The sequence below is a fragment of the Aspergillus steynii genome (genome assembly GCF_002849105.1).
Source record: "Aspergillus steynii IBT 23096 chromosome Unknown P170scaffold_6, whole genome shotgun sequence".
NCBI classification, from domain to species: domain Eukaryota; kingdom Fungi; phylum Ascomycota; class Eurotiomycetes; order Eurotiales; family Aspergillaceae; genus Aspergillus; species Aspergillus steynii.
In genome coordinates this window covers 2,829,225-2,848,012 of record NW_020194403.1, presented here as the reverse complement: position 1 = coordinate 2,848,012, position 18,788 = coordinate 2,829,225, and the positions used below count along the sequence as shown (strand labels likewise).

The following is an 18,788-nucleotide window of genomic DNA, read 5'->3' as shown; positions in this document are numbered from 1 at the left end:
GTGGAAGCGCGCCTCGCTCTCCCTAATTCTTCTGCATCACCCGCCAAGACGGGCAGCGGAGATGTTGAGGTTGAGTACGACCATCTATCTCCCTAGACGAAGGCGACCGGGGGCAGCACTAGGCTAGACTACTGAAGTGACGGACCCGAGACCGGTGCAGATCGAAAGGGGTCTTGGTCCCTGCGAAGCATCCAATAGTGCCAGCAGACTAGAGAAACCGCAGGACTTGGTCCGTGGGGGATGGAAAAGCAAATGAAGCAACGTGATGAGGTGGACGGCGGTGGTTGGAAGAAGGGGAAGTTGGTTGGGGTTTATCTTGTCCCGTGGGGGGTGCAGTCCTTGGAATCCATCTGACATGACCGATGGGAAGTCCGAGGGTCGGATGTCCGGGGGGTCATCGCCGGACCAGCGAAGCCGCCGATGATGCAGTCGATGCTCCAGAAATGATGCTGCGACTTATCAATCACCATTAATTCGGTGTATTATTCATTTTTTTTTTTCTTTTCCTTTTCCTTTTTCTATCTTTGCTTCGTTTCTTTTTTTACTTGTCTCCTTTTATTATTATTATAATTATTTTATTTTCTTTTCTTTTCTCCGAATGAAATAAAAGAAACCAGTCAACTACTCCGTACAATAAAACGGTAAAACCCTTCTTGCGTTATCGGACTTTTCCCAGCTTACTTACGCCTGCCTCCCGATAAGTCCAGCGATACTGCCACTATCTCCAATCTCCAACCGTCGCCCACTTTCCCCGTTCCCACTATTCATTTAGATCGTCTTATCCACAAACCCTCCGTTTTTCTTTTCTTCCCCTTCGCCTCTCCCCTCCTGCTGTTCGCTATCGCGTTTTCGCTTTCAACCCCTTCCCCGCAAAGCCTGAAATGGTTCACTCAACGGGTGACGAACGCGCTGTACACCTGACAAGGGAGGCTATTGAATTGGTAGATGCCGGCCATCGCGAGGTAGGTCCTTTTGCGTTCTTCTTGGCTTTCATGCCTCCCCTTATTCTTTTTTTTTTTCTCTCCCTCCCTCGTGCTGTCGAGGGTTGAATTTTCTCTCTCTCTCTCGTCCTTTGTCCATCGGTCTAACTCCATCTCCGCTCGTCGGAGGTCTTGCACAGGCCGCCTCGCGAAATCTCCGAGAAGCTCTGTCTCTCGCCCCGGAAAACCCGACCGTCAAAGATGCATTCCTGAAAATCCAACAAGAGGAAGAGACCGGCCACCACCTGCTCGACCTGTGCCGCAGATATGTCACCCGCGGCGAGGAAGATGCCGGCAAGGACGCCGCCCTGTACCTGCGCACCGACGGCCTGAAACCCCCCGAGGGTGTTGCGCTGGAATGTGCCAAACTCCTGCTAGCCCAACGCGCGCATGCCTTGTCGGAGCGGCAGGATGAGATCATCGCCGGTCTCGTGCGCCAGAGCACCGACGTACGTCAGCACTTCTCCGACCAGCTGCAGGTCTCGGTGACGACATTTTTCGATGAAATCTATGACCGAGGCGACAACGCCGCGGTCTGCCTGGATACGGTGGTGTTGGATCACGGCGTCTGGCCGTCGGAGGAGACTCGGTTGCACTGCGAACGGGAGCTTTTCCAGCTGTTCATCGCCAAGCTGATGGAGTCGGGGCACGATCTAGACGGTCGGTCGCTCAAGGGTATCGCGCGATTGCTGGCCGTCGATGCGGAGAAATTGCAGGACCTGGTGGATGATGAGGGGCTGGAGGTGATTCTGTCGTCGCTGGATAATCGGCTGCCCCTGGAGTTGAGGAGTCAAGCTACCCTGGCTACCGTGAAGTACCTGGAAGCCTCCGGAGAGACCGGGGAGAAGAGTTTCTCGCAGCTCATATCCGCCAAAGTTAGCAAGGCTCGGAATGACGACCTGGTGGTCGCTTTCTCCGCCACAGCCGCCGTGTTCCCGGTGGTTCCTGAGGTCGCCGCTTCGCTCTTCCTTTCCGAAGGCTTCATGCCCGTGCTGATGCCCATGGCCGCCCGGGACGCCAAGCGTCGGAAATTAGAGGCCTCGCTGCTGGAACTGTTGAATGCCGCGTGCATCAACAAACCGTGCCGGGAGGCCATTGCCAAGAACCTCTCGGACTGGCTCTCGCATACTCTGACGAATGGCGACGACCAGACCTCGGAATTGGCGGCGGTGGTACTGGCGAAGATTCGGACGTCCGAAAAGGATGGATCGGAGGCAAACGGTAAGGCTCAGGGGGAAGAAAGCAAGGTCTTGGAGCTGGTTGAACGTTTCAAGGGACTGATGTCGAGACACAAGGGTGAAAACATACAGAACGTGGTTGAGGGGCTGGCGTACTCGTCCGTCAAACCTGCCGTCAAGGAGCAACTGGCCAACGACCCGGCGTTCCTGCAAGACCTTATCAGCACTCTGCAGAAGAATCTGACCGACTCGTCGGTGCTCTACGGGGGCCTGATGATCATCGTGAACCTCACGCAATTCCTTCCGAACCTCTCGGAAGAACAGAAGAAGATGACGCAGCTGAAGTCCTACGCCGAGGCTTCTCCCAATGCCCGTTCGGGGCCGGATCCGCTGGATAGTGACGAGCACGTCGTGGCTCGCTGCAACGCCGTCGTCACCGCGGGCGTCATGCCTCTTCTCGTGGACTGCGGGAAGACGGCGCTGCCCTCGATCCAGGGGCTGGTCAGCAAAATCCTGCTTTCCTTATCCCGGGACCGGAAGTCGCGAGGTCCCCTGGCGCAGAGAGGAGCCGTTAAGCTGCTGCTTCAACTGGGAGTGCCCCGGCAAGGGAGCACCGGGTCCATCTCGCACGAGGCCCTGCAGAACGGATCGCATGCACTGGCACGAATCCTGATCTCGGTCAACCCTTCTCACGTCTTCCCCTCCTCGGGCTTCCCTCAGGTGACCTCGGCTATTCGACCTTTGGCATCCCTGCTGGCGTCGCCCGAAACCACCAGCCTCACTGCCGAGCAACCCCGCGATCTGCTGCCCGTCTTTGAGAGCCTGCTGGCCCTGACCAATCTGGCCTCGTACCCCGACGAAGCCGTGCCCGATGCCATAGTGCGGCAAGCGTGGCCGGCGGTGGAGGATCTCCTCCTATCGAACAGCCCGCCCATCCAGCGCGCCGCCTGCGAGCTGGTCTGCAATCTCATGACCTGCGAGGCCGGCGTCGTGAAGTTCGCCGACGGGTCCAAGCGAGCGGCCCAACGCCTGCACATTCTCCTGGCTCTCACCGATGCCGACGACGCGGCGACCCGACGCGCCGCCGGGGGTGGGCTCGCCATGCTGACCGAGTTTGACGCGGCTATCGCGGGCGTGCTCGACCGACCGCGCGGCGTTCAACTGTTGCTGGGACTGTGCCAGGAAGACGACGAAAGCCTGGTGCATCGCGGCGTGGCCTGCCTGCGCAACATGACTTGCGTCGCCTCCGGAGACATCGGACGGCGGGCCAGGGACGCCGTGAAGAGCGCTGGCGGCGTCGACACGCTCACCAACGTGCTCAAGAAGACTTCGAACCCGACTATCCTGCAGACGGGGGTGGAAGCCTTGAAGCCTTTGGTGGCCTGAGGATTGACGATAATTTTCTTTTTCTTTTTCTTCTTCTTTTTTCTTTTCTTTTCTTTTCTGTTCTTTCCCCTATTTTTCTGTCTTTAATCTTCAGATCCTTTAGCGTTGCTTGAAATCCTTTGGACCCGGGATGGGATTCGTTCAGCTGGTGTTTCGTGCTGTTGTATTGTCGTCTTTATTTTCGTTTTAATTTTTCGGCGCCCTTTCGCTTTTTCTTATTTCTAGGACGGCGTGGTCTTATTTTATCCGGTTCACTTGACGTTGGCTTTCTTCTTTCTGGGGGTATACAAGTATGACGAGATCCGGATTACGAGCGACGGATACAAGGGGCACAGCTCATCTGCATAGAACATGACTACTAGTGTCGGATGAGGAGTCCACACATATTGAATGATAAACGAGATGCACCATTTCAATGGCCAATTCCGTACGCAAGTGAGGGGGCATCGACGTCAGAGAAAGCGGGGATGGGAGGATGATCCTCGCCACTCGCCAGCCTGTCCGGGATGCTCGGCGATGTGCTCGTCGATGGTTGGGGGAGAAGGCAGCCGTGGCTTGACCGGGGGGTGGCATCCATCGTAGACAATGCTCGGTATAGAACGGAGGACGGAGCAGAAGACAGTAATAACCTCAGGATCACAACGTGGGGCATGTCACGCCTTGCCTCGCAGCGTCAGGTGACGGAGCGGTTCTCCCCTCCGGAGAGTATCTGCAACAGTCCAATCGTACTCCCCGTACCTAAGGAAGTATACCTCCCCCCTCCATTGGATTCCCCCCGCTTGGTCCAACCAGGTCCCCCCTACTACCGACATATATGGACTACACTACATACGACGTAGTACGGAGTGCCACCGCAGTCTGTCGCATGGAACTACGACTATACTCGGTCTCCTCAGACTGAGAGCCTCTCCAAAGCGGTCGAGATTGGAACCTCGCTCGTCTCGCCTGCATGTCGACCGAACTAAACCCCCCCAACAAATCTAGAATCCGCGACTCAACGGCAGAGAAAGGAAAGGATTGACCTGACCAGTCGAGTCGGAGCAAGACCTGATGATCCGAGCCAACGATGCAGGCAGGATGACCCACCAACCTATCGAGTGGAGGAGGCCCCGGCGATCTCGCCAATCCCGCCCTGTCGTGAGGATGAAGCCGAGTGGAAAACAGACTGCGGGCCTGTGACTGTGACCGTCGGGAGGGGAGACGGTCTGTGTCTGGGAGGGATTCTTATCTGGCTCTATTTTCCCGTGTCCTCCCATTTTTCGGTCTTTTTCTTTGGGGTCCGCTGTGCATCCAGACTCTATACTTGACGACGAAAGGACACGCTCCAAAGCTACTTCTGCTCCGTAAGCGGAATCCGCTGGAGCTCGCGGGCAAATCAGAGGCCGCCCGCCGTCCACGCCGAGCAGCGACTCGCCACCGCTGGATTCTTTCTTCTTTTATTATTGAGGCACTCGTTACGGATTGCTGCGAGGGACGAATAATTCCACCGAACCAGTCACCCGGGAATTTCCCGACCGAAAGGTATGTTCTCGCCCGTTCGTCTCGTTGGCTCAGCCCGTTGGCCTGCATCCCACTCCACACTCCTGCCGCTCCAAGGATCCTCAAACTTCTGACCTTCTGTCTTCTTTCTGCGTTGCTTCCTTCTGCATCTTCCTTTCTCCTGCAGCTCCGGTGACTTCCCTACCAGTCCCCTTCCTTTCAATCCGTCGTCTCACCGCAATTTTGCTCCTCTGTCTTTGTCCGCCGATCCTCGGGCTTCCACGTGCTGATGCGCTTCATTGTCTAGTCCCGAACTAAATCCCTCCGGACTATTGCTATTGCCATTCACCATCCCGGCCACACCCCAGTCACAGCTCCCTAGTGTTCATAATTGATCGGCCTGGTTGCTTTTTGTGCCTGTTGCGCCACATTGGGGTCCCTTTGAAATCTACATCCCAAAAGAAAAACACCCAAACGATTGAGCACTCTTTGTTCATGCCCTCCTGCAATTAACAACACATGGCGCTGCTGTCTTCGACTCTGCAATTGTCTATTTCCTCTTCCCTTCCTCCAACTCGCCTACGTTCATCGATCTAATCTTCTGTGGACCTAAAGACCCCGTCATACATACTATTCGTTGTCCGTGGATAGAACCGTTACGACTCACCTCCATTCAATTCGATACAAGGTTCCCGTTGGAAGCGGAAGCCAATAGACAAACATCAAAAAGAACGCGTTGGATTTGATTCTGCCCTCTAAATAAAGTTAAAAGCAATTGAACCGTCAAGATGAAATTCGGCCGCAATCTACCCCGGAATGTCGTTCCCGAGTGGAGCGCTTCCTACATCAAGTACAAGGCATTGAAAAAACTCATCAAGTCGGCGGCGGAAAATGTGAAGGCTGGTCATGAGGCAGACCTCGCCGGTGAGCTGCTTTGATTTTGTTTCGTTTTTTTGTTTGGTTACGTCTGTCCGGCCGCAGAGCCGTCTTCCTGACTCGATTTTCCTTCCCCAGGATTCTTTTACTCCCTCGATCGAAATCTCGAGGACGTGGATTACTTCTACAACAAGAAATATTCGGATTTTGCGCGCCGCTTGAAACTGCTGGAGGAGCGGTATGGCCAATCTCTTGATGTCGGTCACCGTCTGGACTCCGAGGAGGTGGAAGATCTGTTAGCTGCCTTGCTGGAGCTGCGCGGACAGCTGCGCAAGTTGCAGTGGTACGGCGAGGTCAACCGCCGCGGTTTCATCAAGATCACCAAGAAGCTTGACAAAAAGGTGGGTGCTCATGCACAGCAGACCTACGTCGAGACCAAGGTGGACCCCTCCCCGTTTGCCTCTAATGCTCGAGTCTCCGAGTCTTTGAAAAGGATCAACGACTGGCTGTCTACACTGGGTGACCAAAAGGCCAACGACGACGCCAGCTCCACCCACTCCTCTCTGTCTCTGAAGAGGGGCCCTGCTCGTCCTAACTTGAACCTGCCGACGAGCTTGCTGCTTGCAGTCGACGATGCCCTGCGCAAGGACGACACTCATGTGATGCTGGAGCTGTTGGAGACGCTCAAGTCTGCTGCGGATGACAACGCAGAGGGCACTTACACTAAAATCCTCAGCAATCTCCTGCAGCGATGCATCTACTACCGCGCTAAGTCCTGTATCTCGACCCTCCTGGGCCGGATGGGCAGCCTGAACGAGGACGACGATATCAACAAGCGCAACTGCATTCACCGACTGGTGATCTCAATTGGTCGGGCGCAATCCACCACGGACTCGGAGCAGTCCGCTGCGATGGTACTTGACTTTCCCTTGGAGACGTCAAACTACATCACTCCCGCCGCCCTGCCGACCCTGCAACCCCCACGATCCGTAGTAAAGGAGGCGGATTTCCCGCAGCATCTCGAGCGCTCGGACCCCTCCGTGTCGCTTTTGCAGCATCTGCTCGACCAGCTTCAAAGCTCTCAGCGACCCGCCCTGTTGGCGAGGGACCTCTCTGGTCGAACGCCTTTGCATTACGCCGCCCAGTACGGCTTCAAGGTTGTATGCGAGGTCATCATCGAGCACCTCCAAGCCTGGGATATGTTCGACGTCAGCGGGGGTATTGATGGGCCCTCGTGGCAAGACCACGACGGATGGGCGCCCCTCCATTTGAGTGTAGTCGGCGGCCACCCTCTCACGACCCGGACCCTTCTGGACGCGGAAAATTGGCAAGGACCGAAGGAGAAGAAGATAACCATCCGGAACCGGGTGTCCCGGTCGAGCGCGGTGCTTGCTCTGGCTACCAAGGCGAACTTCGTGGATATCGTTCGACTTTTGGTGGATGCCGGTGTGGATATCAACTATCAGGACGAACAGGGCGAGACCGCACTCCATGTGGCAGCCCGGTTTGGCCACGACCAATGTGCCAAGATCCTGCTGGACGGCAACCATGAGCAGAAGGCCAATACTGAGCTCGCAGAGCACACGTATTCCTGGACTCCGCTGTTCATCGCCTGCGTCGATGACGCGCTCAGCGTGGTGAACTTGCTGATCGAAGCCGGTGCCGATCTGGAGAAGCCCGATTCCTCCGGCTGGACGGCGAAGGAACATGCTGCTCTGCGAGGTCACCTTGCCGTGGCTCGGCGTCTTGCAGAAGTTACGCCGGAGCCCGAAGTCAACGAGGCCGAGCCTGTCATCCCCGTTCCTACGCGCTCGGTCTCTCCGTCATCCAACTCCTCTCCCCCGCCCTCCTCCCTGGCGGACCGGAGATCCAACACGCAGACATCCGCCGGGAGTTCTAGCTTGCGGGTTTCTGAGCCTATTAAGTCTTTTGGACACCGGTATCTCACCGATGAAGCCATGATCCTGGTCAGCCTGGGGACCATGGATACCCGGAAACCCATCGAATCCGTCAATCTTGACCGCATTCCAATGGAAAATGCCCATTCGACTCAGCTGGATACAGCTTTGTCCCTCGTGGTCTCGGCTACTGGAGCCCACGGAGAACCGGAGATCATCGATCTTCCCGTGCAAGACAACATCTCGACCGAGCCCATGGTGTTCCATGCCGCGGACGCAACCAAGGTTAGGCTGATGTTCGATCTGATTCCTACATACGCTGGTTCGAAAGATAAGGTTGTGGGACGAGGCGTTGCGTTGCTTTCTAGTATCAAACCAACCGTTGGATCCCATCGCATCAACTTGAAGGGTGACTCGACAGTGCCCATCATCGCAGCCAACACTTTGGAAATCATTGGCACCGTCACCTTCAACTTCCTCATCGTCACCCCTTTCCAGCATCCCAACATGTCCATCACCGGTGACCAAACCTACTGGAAGAGTATGAGCAGCTCAACCATGGTGATCGGCCACCGCGGACTAGGGAAAAACTTTGCCAGTCGCAACTCTCTACAACTTGGAGAGAATACGATCCAGTCTTTTATCGCAGCGGCTAATCTGGGCGCGTCCTACGTGGAGTTTGACGTGCAGTTGACGAAGGATCACGTCCCAGTGATCTACCATGACTTCCTTGTCAGCGAAACGGGCATCGACGCTCCCGTCCACACTTTGACTCTGGAGCAGTTCCTCCAGCTGGGCGACAAAGGACAATCGGCCGACGTTCCAGGAAAGGACGCGAACACGCGCCAGCGGTCCATGTCTGTCGGCGGATCTGAATTCGATCCTTCGGAACTGAACGAGAAGATCAAGCATACGCGTGATTTCAAGAAGAAGGGCTTCAAGGGAAACACCCGCGGTAACCACATTCAAGCGCCGTTTGCTACGTTGGAGGAGCTGTTTAGGAAGCTACCCAAATCCGTTGGGTTTAACATCGAGCTGAGTGAGTTTATACCACCCCCCGAAAGGACGGTTACAAGACGATCTGACTGGGATCGCCAGAATACCCTATGCTCTTTGAGAGTGAGGACGAAGAGATGGACACCTATGCGGTGGAGTTGAACTCGTTTGCCGACACGGTTCTCCGCATGGCTTATGATCTGGGACAGGGTCGCAACATGATCTTCTCCAGTTTCAACCCCGACATGTGTCTTTTGCTATCTTTCAAGCAACCCTCCATTCCCGTTCTGTTCCTGACCGACTCCGGGTCCACGCCGGCCGGTGATATCCGGGCCAGCAGCCTCCAAGAAGCCGTCCGGTTTGCGTCTCGATGGAACCTTCTCGGTGTCGTCACCCAGGCGGAGGCCTTGGTTCTCTGCCCTCGTTTAGTGCGCGTGGTGAAGGAATCCGGTCTGGTTTGCGTGTCATACGGAGCGATCAACAACAAACCTGCCAACGTCAAGGTACGCTTGCAGACAACCACTCAATCGGAATGTTGCTAATTGTCCAACAGCTCCAAGTTGCCGAAGGCATTGATGCCGTCATCGTGGACTCCGTTCTCGCCATCCGAAAGGGACTCACAGAGCATCAGAACAAGGATAACCCATCCCCGGCTGTTACTCCTCAACCCAGCCCGCTCGCTCAGCCCACTTCCGACCCCATGAACCAGTCGCTGAAGATCCCCGTTCTGAGCCAGGCCGACGTGCAGGACAACCACCTGCATATCAAACCGGAATCGATTTTGTAAATGTGCTAGGTATTCTGAGACCTTCAACATTGGATCTCGTGATAGCGAAGGCTTTTGTTGATTCATTGCACAACACGTTCGTTTGTTCTGCTGGATGGATGGTTTTGATCATTTGCATGCGAACATACCGTATCCACTGCAGGATAGTTTAGTTTAGCGATAGAAGGCTGGTTTTAACAACCGGCACATGCTGTACAATGCAGATAATTGATTAGTTTCTCTACTCTATTTTCTTGGTAAATTGAAGCATGCCGAGACTTCTTTGCCATCCAGTCTGGTTGACTGTTTCTGCCTCATCGCCCAGGCTGCAATCACGTGCCGGACGATCATCGGTATAGCTCGCCCAAGCTTCACTTGTCTTTCTCACCTCCAGCTTCGGAGAACACATCAAATAAATCGGCCAGCTCTGGAAGCTGTATTGATCATAAAAGCAGTCCCTACCTTCAACCACTATCATCATCGTCCATATCTACCTCAAAATCATGCAATGACATAACCAAGCTCTTTGAATATTCTTCTCCGCATCCGCCTCCAAATTTCCTTTATCTCGTCCTCGCTCCGTTTTTGGATACAAATCCAGTTTTGGCACTCCCTCCAATACCCTGAACCTCTCCAGGATCACCCAACCAGGGGAACCGAAAAATGAACTCCGTCGACGCAACAGAGCACTACGAAACCAGTGCCCACGGCAAGTCACCCTCCCTCCCCTCCCCTCTCTAAACCCTCACAAATTCTCCCTCTCCCTCACCACTCACCCCTCTACACCAACTCGCTAACGAACATGAGTTAAACCACAGACCCCGCCCCCTCCCTCCTCACCGTAATCTTCGACACCAACCCGCACGCCTGGGCCCTTCTCGAGAACGAACTCCCGCTATCAAAAGCCATCGCGAACGTCCTCGTCTTCCTAAACGCCCACCTAGCATGCAACTACGCCAACGAGGTCGCAGTCGTCGCGTCCCACAGCCAACAAGCTACATGGCTGTATCCGCGCGAGGAGAACCAGAACCCGTCCGCCGTGGACAAGAACGGAACCACGGGCGTCCCACAAAGCCAGGTGAATAAGTACCGGCCCTTCCGGATCGTCGAGGAGCAGGTCACGCGGAACCTGCACGCCCTGATGGCCGAGACCTCCGTGTCGGACGTCAAGTCCACGTCGGCGACGATGATGGCCGGCGCGCTGACCCTGGCCCTGAGCCACATCAACCGGCGCAGCATTGCCTGGTCCGAGGCGCACGGCGGGGACACCTCGACGGCAGACGGGGGCAGTGGCGCGCCGGGCACCGGACCAGGCACTGGGCCAGGAGGGACATCGGCGTCCGAGGGAGGGCTGCAGTCCCGGATCCTGATCGTGTCTGTGAGTGGGTCCTCGGACTCCGCGCACCAGTACATCCCCATTATGAACGGGATCTTTGCGTGCCAGCGCCTCCACATCCCGATCGACGTGTGCAAGCTGCGCGGCGACGCGGTGTTCCTGCAGCAGGCGTCGGATGCGACGCGGGGCGCGTACATGGCGCTGACGGAGCCGCGCGGCCTGCTGCAGTACCTGATGATGGCGTTTTTGCCGGACCAGCGGTCCCGACGACACTTGGTGCTGCCGACGCGCGTGGACGTGGACTTCCGGGCGGCGTGCTTCTGTCACCGCAGGGTCGTGGATATCGGGTTTGTGTGCTCCATCTGCCTGAGTATCTTCTGTGAGCCGCCCGAGAACGGCAATTGTTTGACCTGTGGGACGCATTTGGAGATGGGTGACTATGGGGCCAAGCCGGCGCTGATTGCGCGGAAGAAGGCGAAGAAGAAGAAGCCGAGGGCGAATGGCCCGTCGGGCACGGCGACGCCAACTCCTACGCCGACGCCGGGGCCTTGAGGCTAGGCTTTGGCTGCTGGAAGAAGTACACGACAATGATAACTGTAGGAGGGGATGTCGCTCAGTCACCTTGGATGTTAGACGACTACATGTCGGAGAAGGCGCGGCATTTGTGCTGGTGACAACTGGTCTGTCGAGATCCTACGACTGGAGTATCTCAGCTCAAGGAGACTTATTTCTGTCTATTGGTAATTTGGTATCCTAGGTTCATACAACGATGTGGATCGGACCGCTACCTCGACAACAGCCTTTACCAAAGCCATTCAAGACATTCCATTTCGTCCACCCACCTCTTCAGCAAACCCAGTCAATCAAGGATAAAATTCATCTGAGCGAGCGAGGCGACTCAGATTTGGAGACAGCATCTCTTGCGATTTGGTATGCAAATAACGCACGGTCGTTGATGCCAACGCGGTCAGGCTCATCATGGCGGCAAACGCAACAAAGGGAGAGGCAGAGCGGTAGACAGTTGGGACTTGACTGCCCACGAAGTGGTCATGAGGATGCAATTGGATCTTGCGATTGGACTGAAATGCAAGCATTTAGCTACTGGTTAGGGAATCAGAATTAGCGAACGTATATAACCGGAGACAATTGGACAATTGAAGACTCATTTCGGCATGTTTATGGTCTCCAAGAGGCACTTACGTCGATGATTCGGCCACCTTGTATCTATAAACCGTGGGAATCAGTACTGTCAGCCCTCATTAGGGAAAGCTTAGTTATGTTTCTACCTTTTCCAACGATACGCACGACCTCCTTGGGCGATGCTGCCGTTCCCATTACTACGAGACATCACGGAGGTCGGCTTTTTGTCCTCGCTACACATCGATGCAAGGGCCTGCAAACCGGTGTTTAGTACCAAGTCAGCAGGATAACAGAAGGCTACCCACGAAAGAGTCTGTGTTGTGGCCAAAGTAGAGGAATGTGCCGTCATTCGTCTTTTTTACTGCCATCACGCCAATGGCACCCTGGCAATGGCTGCCTCTTACGCCGGGGTGTTCTATAGGAAAGGTAGTTAGCCACCAGCGTTCTTTTAAGGTTCAAAAGAACTTACCCATGAAATCGGATGCTATCATCGCCCTCACAGCTTGCTCCTCGGTCACTTCTTCAAAGTCGCCATCGTCGCATTTCCGGTGACTATAGTAAACACGAGAAGCACAGGTGCTAGCAGCCATGGTGGTAGCAATATGCTCCCCAGTTCCGGACGTTACAACGGCAACACTAGTTTGATCGGGATCACTGGAGTCCACCGGGATTACGGCGGTGCCTATACCCACTAACGCTGCAGGTCCGATTCGACCCCGATGTTTCATCGCTATGCCACCGGATGAAGAACCTGCTGCAATGTTGCCATGGCAGTCAATTGCTACCGCACCAACGGTGTCATTTATCCGGTCCATTGTTGGATCGAGCGCGATTTCGTCGTTTTTCTGATGGTTCGCCGGTGTGCCAGGTATTTCCGATGTCGAGTCCACTTCCATGGCTGACCCGGCGAATGTTTCTTCCAGCGCGCTGACAGAGGCTTGCTCGGGTTGTGAAGACATACCATCTATGTACTCGCCATCCCTGGTCCGGGACGAGTCAGAAGAGGGCGTGCCGAAATCCGCTGGCGGTGTGACACCGAAGCCTCTGGGCCTGTTGTTTGGGTGATTCGGTGGGAGGTTCGGATCATTGTTGGTCTCATGCATAGGAGGGCTAGACGAGGGTGGGTGTGCGTTCGTATGAGACGAAAGTAGCTGAGCGGGGTGAAGATGTATCGGCCGACGGATCCATGACTTGAAGCGATCGCTCTGACGGTGACCATGATGTTGCTTCTCCATTCCTTCGTTGGCGACCAAATCCTGTTGCCAGCGATGCCATCTCTCCCGTGCTGCGGGAGATACCAGGCCATCATCAGGAAGGACGACCAGCCGATGCTCATAGGCAAAATCAGTAGCGCCGGGGCCAACAAGGAAATTGGGAGGCACCCGCTGCAATGACAATGGTTTTGATGAAGTTTCCAAAATGACCCGAGCAAGAGAGATGGGATTTTTAACATCTTTCATCCGATTAGCCTTGCGGGTGGGAAGAAGTGAATGAGAGGAAGAACTCACTAGCAACCGCGCCAGCCGCACCGCTTCTTCCCTGGTGATTCACAACTGTAGCATCACACTCGACGGCGCCGTCGATGGTCAGATTGCTCCCATATCCAGCATTTGTGATTTCGGAGTCCTCAAGCAGCATGATTGCAATCTCCACGGCATCGACAGCCGAGCCACCATTTTTCAAGATAGACATTGCTACTTTAGATGCACTGTGCGAAGTTAGAAATGAGTGATGGGAGGTTGTCGACAAAGGCAGTGATAGAAGTGCCGACGACAATAACTTACTTCTCACATGTTTCTAGATGAGCCTTCTCATTGTGTAGACTATGGAAGCCGGCTCCAGCATGGACAAAAATGGCAGACGTGTTGCCGCCCTTCTGCGAACGACTCATGGTGAGTTTGGGTGGAACCGGGGATGGAGTCGTAGAGTCGACGCGTGTTGCAACCAGCTGCAGAGGATACGGAGAGATGGGAAGATTGGATACCGCCTGAGTACAGTTGAAAACTAGTGATTGCAGAGGTGAATCGAGTTTTGCCATTCAATGAGATCGGACGGTTGGCATGGTCCACTGGATCAACATGACCTCCGATGAAATGTCTCCTGATTGACACAACAAGCGGATCCAGCAGTTTGTCTGACTGAGGTGGAAAATAACTTGAAAACAAATCACAGCAACTGGTCGTTGAAAGGCCGGTGTCAACAAGACAGGAAGTCTAACAGATGTACAAATACGTATTTGCAAGTTTTAAGAGAATGACAATAAACGACATTGAGTCAAAGATTGAAATCCACAGGTGCATAGGAAGAGAGAAACTTAGGGAGGAGGGGAATGGATAGGATAATTGATACTGGATAGGTGAAGAGAGAAAGTGCAGATAGAGCTCAGTGAATGGATGAATGGTGTTTGTCGGCCTGTCTGTAGTTTGTACCTTCCCAAAGAGCGATCCGATCAAACCAGTGGGCTGCCAGGGCAGCTGCCTTGGGCCACAGCGGCAGTCATAGCAAACAGGCTGTCAGAGAAACCAAAAAGAGGAAGAGAAAGAAGAAAGAAAGATGGAAATGCCGCCAGACGAGGATTTACTTCCGCTGCGATTACTCGATTGGGCGCCGGCAGGTGACGGCACGTGACAGGCTTGGCGTCGATGTCATGCGTCTGCGTACGATACAGCCCATACCGTACGGTATTCCCGGTGCCTGGTGTTTACCTCCAGTTCCCCAGCAGAGCCGCCGTACGGGCCGGTACGGACTGGTAAGGAACGGTACGTCCCACGGGCTCACGTCTAGTGCAGCACCTCCCCATCATCGCCATACCGACTGCTGCCCGCCCTCTCCCCTCCTCCGCCATTCCTCCGTTCTCTCCTTTTCCTTTATTCCCCGGCCCCTACTAATAATCTCCGGTCTACCCTAGTTGTGCCCAATTACTCTTTCCCCTGCAGCTAGTAAACCTCGATTTCTACCACCTGCGAAGATAGGGGAAGTGTGTGCGTGTGCGCTTCAGCCCATTCGTCATGGCGTCCCAAACCCCGGCCGTTGTCATGGACAAGTACGTCCGACCTTGATCCCCCTGATATCCCCTCTTCATGGTCTCCCGTTCGCTAACATGAGTCTTCCCTGCCAGCGGAACTGGTTATTCCAAGCTCGGTGAGCCGAACTGCACCCTCGAGCCTTGCTCCAACTCGCCCCAATCGCTCTAGGCTGACAAGTCAACCCCAGGTTTCGCCGGTAACGACTCGCCCTCGTTCGTCTTCCCCACGGCAATTGCTAGCAAAGGTGGCCCCGGCAGCTCCGGCGGCGCGACCAGGCCCGCCGTCGCAAACAAGCCCTCGTTTTTGGCCGGAGGTGGTGGAGCAGGCTCACACCTGTCCTCAAAGCGTGGCACGGAGGACCTGGATTTCTTCATTGGCGACGAAGCTCTGGCTGCCGCCAATGGACCCGGATATGGCATCAACTATCCCATCCGCCACGGTCAGATTGAGAACTGGGATGCGATGGAACGGTTCTGGTCGAACTCGATCTTCAAGTACTTGCGCGTCGAGCCCGAGGATCACTACTTCCTTCTCACTGAACCGGTAAGGCAGCTGTCTCGAACCCACTTGGACAAGGTACCTATGAACAGTTTATGACCTAACGCATGTGTGATTCCTGTCTAGCCCCTGAATCCCCCCGAGAACCGTGAGAACACTGCGGAGATCATGTTCGAGTCCTTCAACTGCGCCGGTCTTTACATCGCCGTCCAAGCCGTGCTTGCGCTCGCCGCCTCGTGGACTTCCTCCAAGGTGACCGACCGGTCTCTCACCGGAACCGTCATCGATTCCGGTGACGGTGTCACCCACGTTATCCCCGTCGCCGAAGGATATGTCATCGGATCGTCCATCAAGAGTATACCGATTGCCGGTCGAGACATCACCTATTTCGTACAGAGCCTGCTGCGTGACCGAGGCGAGCCCGATAGCAGCTTGAAGACGGCCGAGAAAGTGAAGGAGGAGTACTGCTACGTCAGCCCTGACATCGTCAAGGAATTCGCCCGCTACGACCGCGAGCCGGACCGTCTCCTCAAGCACACCGTGACCTCCCCCAACGGCCGCAGCGTGCAAATCGATGTTGGATACGAACGATTCCTGGCCCCCGAGATCTTCTTCAACCCCGAAATCTACTCCTCCGACTTCCTGACCCCCCTGCCGACCGTCGTCGACGGCGTCATCCAGTCCTCCCCCATCGACGTTCGGCGAGGCCTGTATAAGAACATCGTTCTGTCCGGAGGTTCCACGCTATACAAGGACTTTGGCCGACGCTTACAGCGTGACATCCGGCACCTGGTGGACGCGCGTATCCGGGCCTCGGAGGCACGCAGCGGCGGAGCTCGAAGCGGTGGATTGGACGTGGCCGTCGTGACGCACAAGAGACAGAGACACGGTCCGTGGTTCGGAGGAAGCTTGCTGGGCCAGACGCCCGAATTCCGAAGCTACTGCCACACCAAGGCAGAATACGACGAAATAGGCCCCAGCATTGTCCGGAGATTCGCTCTTCTCGGTGGCCCCGGCAGCTCGTAAAACTTGCAAGATCAATCCGCCTGTCAAAGAATATGTCTACCTATTATCTTCGCTAGCTACTATTTTTTGCCCTTGTCTATAGTATACTTGTTCCTTAGGTTTCTCTTCACGAGTATCAAGAAATAAACTTTCGCTTAGATCTGTCCAGGGTTCCCTGTCTAGTATATATAGATTTTGGGTAAATTGGCAACGTGCGCTTTTTTTTATTCTTCACCTGATGTCTCAACTCACACCAGATGGAAGGGAATCCCAACCTATTCAATCGATAGATAATAAATATATATAGACATCCGTACTCCAGAGATGCAAGATATTACATATTCACTTTGTTCAAGATAGCCACGCCCTCCACATGTCCCGTCTGAGGGAAGAAATCAAACCCTCTGATGCTCTCAATCTCATAGCGGACCTTCTTCTGCTCATCGCCCTGCACCATGACCGCGACGTCGCGGGCCTGCGTATGCACGTTACAGCTAACGTAGACGACGCGGCGGGGGCCGAACGCAAGGAACTGGCGGAGGAAGTCTTCGCTGCAGCCCTTGCGCGGGGGGTCGATGACGAGGAGGGTCTGGTCGGGCGGGTAGGGGACGTCTTTGAAGAGGGTGGCGGCGTCTGCGGCGGCGAAGCCGGTGTTGGGGAGGTTGTTGGCGCGGGCGTTCTCGCGGGCGGAGGTGATGGAGTCGCCGGCGACGTCGACGCCCAGGCTGGATTTGAAGATGGTGGAGAGGGTGATGGTGAAGAGGCCGGAGCCGGAGTAGGCGTCAAGAAGGTATTTGAGGGGTTTGGAGGCGTCTTGGGTGTGAGGGGGCAGGGCTTGTTGGCGGATGTAGTCCGTGAAGCCGGAGAGGATGGAGTTGTTGTTCTGGAAGAAGGCGCCGGCTTTGTTGGTGAACATGTAGTCGTCGACGTATTCGATCGAGGTCGCATTGTTGTCTGTCACGCAGCGTTTCTCCTCGACGTAGTTGTCGTGCTCGACGCGGATCACGTCCCCTGAGTCTTTGCCGTTTTGCTGTTCTTCGGTACTGGGTTCGGCGGTGGTATTGTTGGCTTGGTCCTTGGGGATGCGCGTGGTGGACTCCCGCATCAAAAGCGTCGCGCCTTTAGTGTAGCGTCCTAGGTTATCCGCGACCCTCTTCCTCTCGCTCTTGAGACCCTTGCGAACGATGTCGGTGCCCAGCGGGCAGTCCTCGATATCCATATCCATGCGCCGGTTCTTGTAGGTGAAGCCGATAGGCGGCACTTCGGTATGAGTTTGGGCGGGTTCTTTCTGTTTCCTGGAGCTTCCGGGAGGAGCTGCGAAATGCGGCGTGAGCTTCGTGCGATAACCATACCGCAGAGGAGATGGGAAAGTCTCGCCAATGGCGGGGATCAATTCCGGGATGAGGCCGGAGAAGTTGGCGTACGCCTTTTCCACGATGCGCCTCTTGTGGGCCAGCTGGTCCTCGTACGACATCATCTGGAGCTGACAGCCGGAGCACTTGCCAAAGTATTGGCATCCAATGAGGGAATCGTCGCGCGTGGGGCCTGCTTCAATGACCTTGAGGAAGTCCGTCAGGCTGTAGGACAGGGACTGGAAGTGTCGCACGACTTTCACCAGCACCTTGTCGCCCGGCACGGAGAAAGGCACGACGTAGACATGGTCGGCATTCTCCGACAGCGCAAGACCGTCACCTGTAGATGACAGCTCCGCGACAGTCACTTCGATCTCGGTGAAGGGTTCTGGGAGCGTAGGTTGAGGGGTATCTGCTGCAGAGTCGGCAGCGACTTCGGTCTCCGGCTTGTTCTTGCGCAAGAGCTGGTCAATGTCGGTCTGGAGCACCTCGTCATGGCCATTGCTCTTGGTGTTCTTCTCCGTCCTAGGCTTCTTGTTGCGCCTTCCACCTTGGTTGGGTCTCTTGGGAGGGTTCGGCATTATGGTCGCGGAGAATTGCGCATGTGAGGGTCGAGGCGAGGGAGCACTGGGGTGAGCGAAACGGCGGAGCTGGGAGAGATGCGACCAATTGGTTCGAGCGACGAAAGAAAAGGCCTTCCGGAACATATAGAGACAGGCGACGAGGGAGGAGAAAGAGAGGGGGGGAGAGAGTCCGGGGCAGGAAAAAAGAAGAAAAAAGCTAAGAGGAACGGGCGTGATGAGTGAGAGGAAAAAGACGGGCGGGGATTGGTCGAGCGGGCCGCCGAGAATTCAGATGAAAGTCCCGGCCGA

The 18,788-nt window shown here is 55.4% G+C and overlaps 6 protein-coding genes across 6 annotated transcripts; 4 read left to right on the top strand and 2 right to left on the bottom strand.

The window, feature by feature from the left end:
• Positions 1-582: 582 nt before the first annotated feature.
• P170DRAFT_438949 (UNC45-central domain-containing protein) lies at positions 583-3,946 on the top strand. The gene is made up of 2 exons (XM_024849727.1): positions 583-962; positions 1,121-3,946. The coding sequence occupies exons 1-2, from the start codon at positions 882-884 to the stop codon at positions 3,542-3,544; spliced, it is 2,505 nt and encodes an 834-aa protein (XP_024702560.1). The 5' UTR covers positions 583-881; the 3' UTR covers positions 3,545-3,946.
• Positions 3,947-5,811: 1,865 nt separating this feature from the next.
• Positions 5,812-9,580, top strand: P170DRAFT_363515 (glycerophosphocholine phosphodiesterase; the record flags this gene model as incomplete). The annotated part of the gene is made up of 4 exons (XM_024844578.1): positions 5,812-5,947; positions 6,038-8,836; positions 8,896-9,296; positions 9,347-9,580. 4 exons carry the CDS (start codon positions 5,812-5,814, stop codon positions 9,578-9,580), a joined length of 3,570 nt encoding a protein of 1,189 aa, XP_024702559.1.
• Positions 9,581-10,131: 551 nt separating this feature from the next.
• On the top strand, positions 10,132-11,556 carry P170DRAFT_237283 (TFIIH/NER complex subunit TFB4). The gene is made up of 2 exons (XM_024842934.1): positions 10,132-10,268; positions 10,378-11,556. Exons 1-2 carry the CDS (start codon positions 10,223-10,225, stop codon positions 11,445-11,447), a joined length of 1,116 nt encoding a protein of 371 aa, XP_024702558.1. The 5' UTR covers positions 10,132-10,222; the 3' UTR covers positions 11,448-11,556.
• A 535-nt stretch (positions 11,557-12,091) lies between these two features.
• P170DRAFT_466553 (threonine aspartase 1) lies at positions 12,092-14,552 on the bottom strand (the record flags this gene model as incomplete). The annotated part of the gene is made up of 6 exons (XM_024852425.1): positions 13,820-14,552; positions 13,544-13,743; positions 12,505-13,488; positions 12,341-12,450; positions 12,182-12,288; positions 12,092-12,119 (listed from the first exon to the last, which is right to left on the bottom strand). The coding sequence occupies exons 1-6, from the start codon at positions 14,071-14,073 to the stop codon at positions 12,092-12,094; spliced, it is 1,683 nt and encodes a 560-aa protein (XP_024702557.1). The 5' UTR covers positions 14,074-14,552.
• A 294-nt stretch (positions 14,553-14,846) lies between these two features.
• P170DRAFT_438945 (actin-related protein 3) lies at positions 14,847-16,720 on the top strand. The gene is made up of 4 exons (XM_024849726.1): positions 14,847-15,078; positions 15,154-15,176; positions 15,249-15,604; positions 15,686-16,720. The coding sequence occupies exons 1-4, from the start codon at positions 15,044-15,046 to the stop codon at positions 16,583-16,585; spliced, it is 1,314 nt and encodes a 437-aa protein (XP_024702556.1). The 5' UTR covers positions 14,847-15,043; the 3' UTR covers positions 16,586-16,720.
• A 178-nt stretch (positions 16,721-16,898) lies between these two features.
• Positions 16,899-18,497, bottom strand: P170DRAFT_428457 (tRNA (uracil(54)-C(5))-methyltransferase; the record flags this gene model as incomplete). The annotated part of the gene is made up of 1 exon (XM_024847844.1): positions 16,899-18,497. One exon carries the CDS (start codon positions 18,495-18,497, stop codon positions 16,899-16,901), a length of 1,599 nt encoding a protein of 532 aa, XP_024702555.1.
• Between the last annotated feature and the right edge of the window lie 291 nt (positions 18,498-18,788).

Excerpts from the sequence above, each read along its gene's own strand:
- P170DRAFT_438949 (XM_024849727.1), top strand. The coding sequence starts at position 882 with ATGGTTCACTCAACGGGTGACGAACGCGCTGTACACCTGACAAGGGAG. Across the intron at positions 963-1,120 it reads TAGATGCCGGCCATCGCGAG|GCCGCCTCGCGAAATCTCCG; the intron begins GTAGGTCCTTTT and ends GGTCTTGCACAG.
- P170DRAFT_237283 (XM_024842934.1), top strand. The coding sequence starts at position 10,223 with ATGAACTCCGTCGACGCAACAGAGCACTACGAAACCAGTGCCCACG. Across the intron at positions 10,269-10,377 it reads CTACGAAACCAGTGCCCACG|ACCCCGCCCCCTCCCTCCTC; the intron begins GCAAGTCACCCT and ends GTTAAACCACAG.
- P170DRAFT_438945 (XM_024849726.1), top strand. The coding sequence starts at position 15,044 with ATGGCGTCCCAAACCCCGGCCGTTGTCATGGACAA. Across the intron at positions 15,177-15,248 it reads AACTGGTTATTCCAAGCTCG|GTTTCGCCGGTAACGACTCG; the intron begins GTGAGCCGAACT and ends AGTCAACCCCAG. Across the intron at positions 15,605-15,685 it reads ACTTCCTTCTCACTGAACCG|CCCCTGAATCCCCCCGAGAA; the intron begins GTAAGGCAGCTG and ends ATTCCTGTCTAG.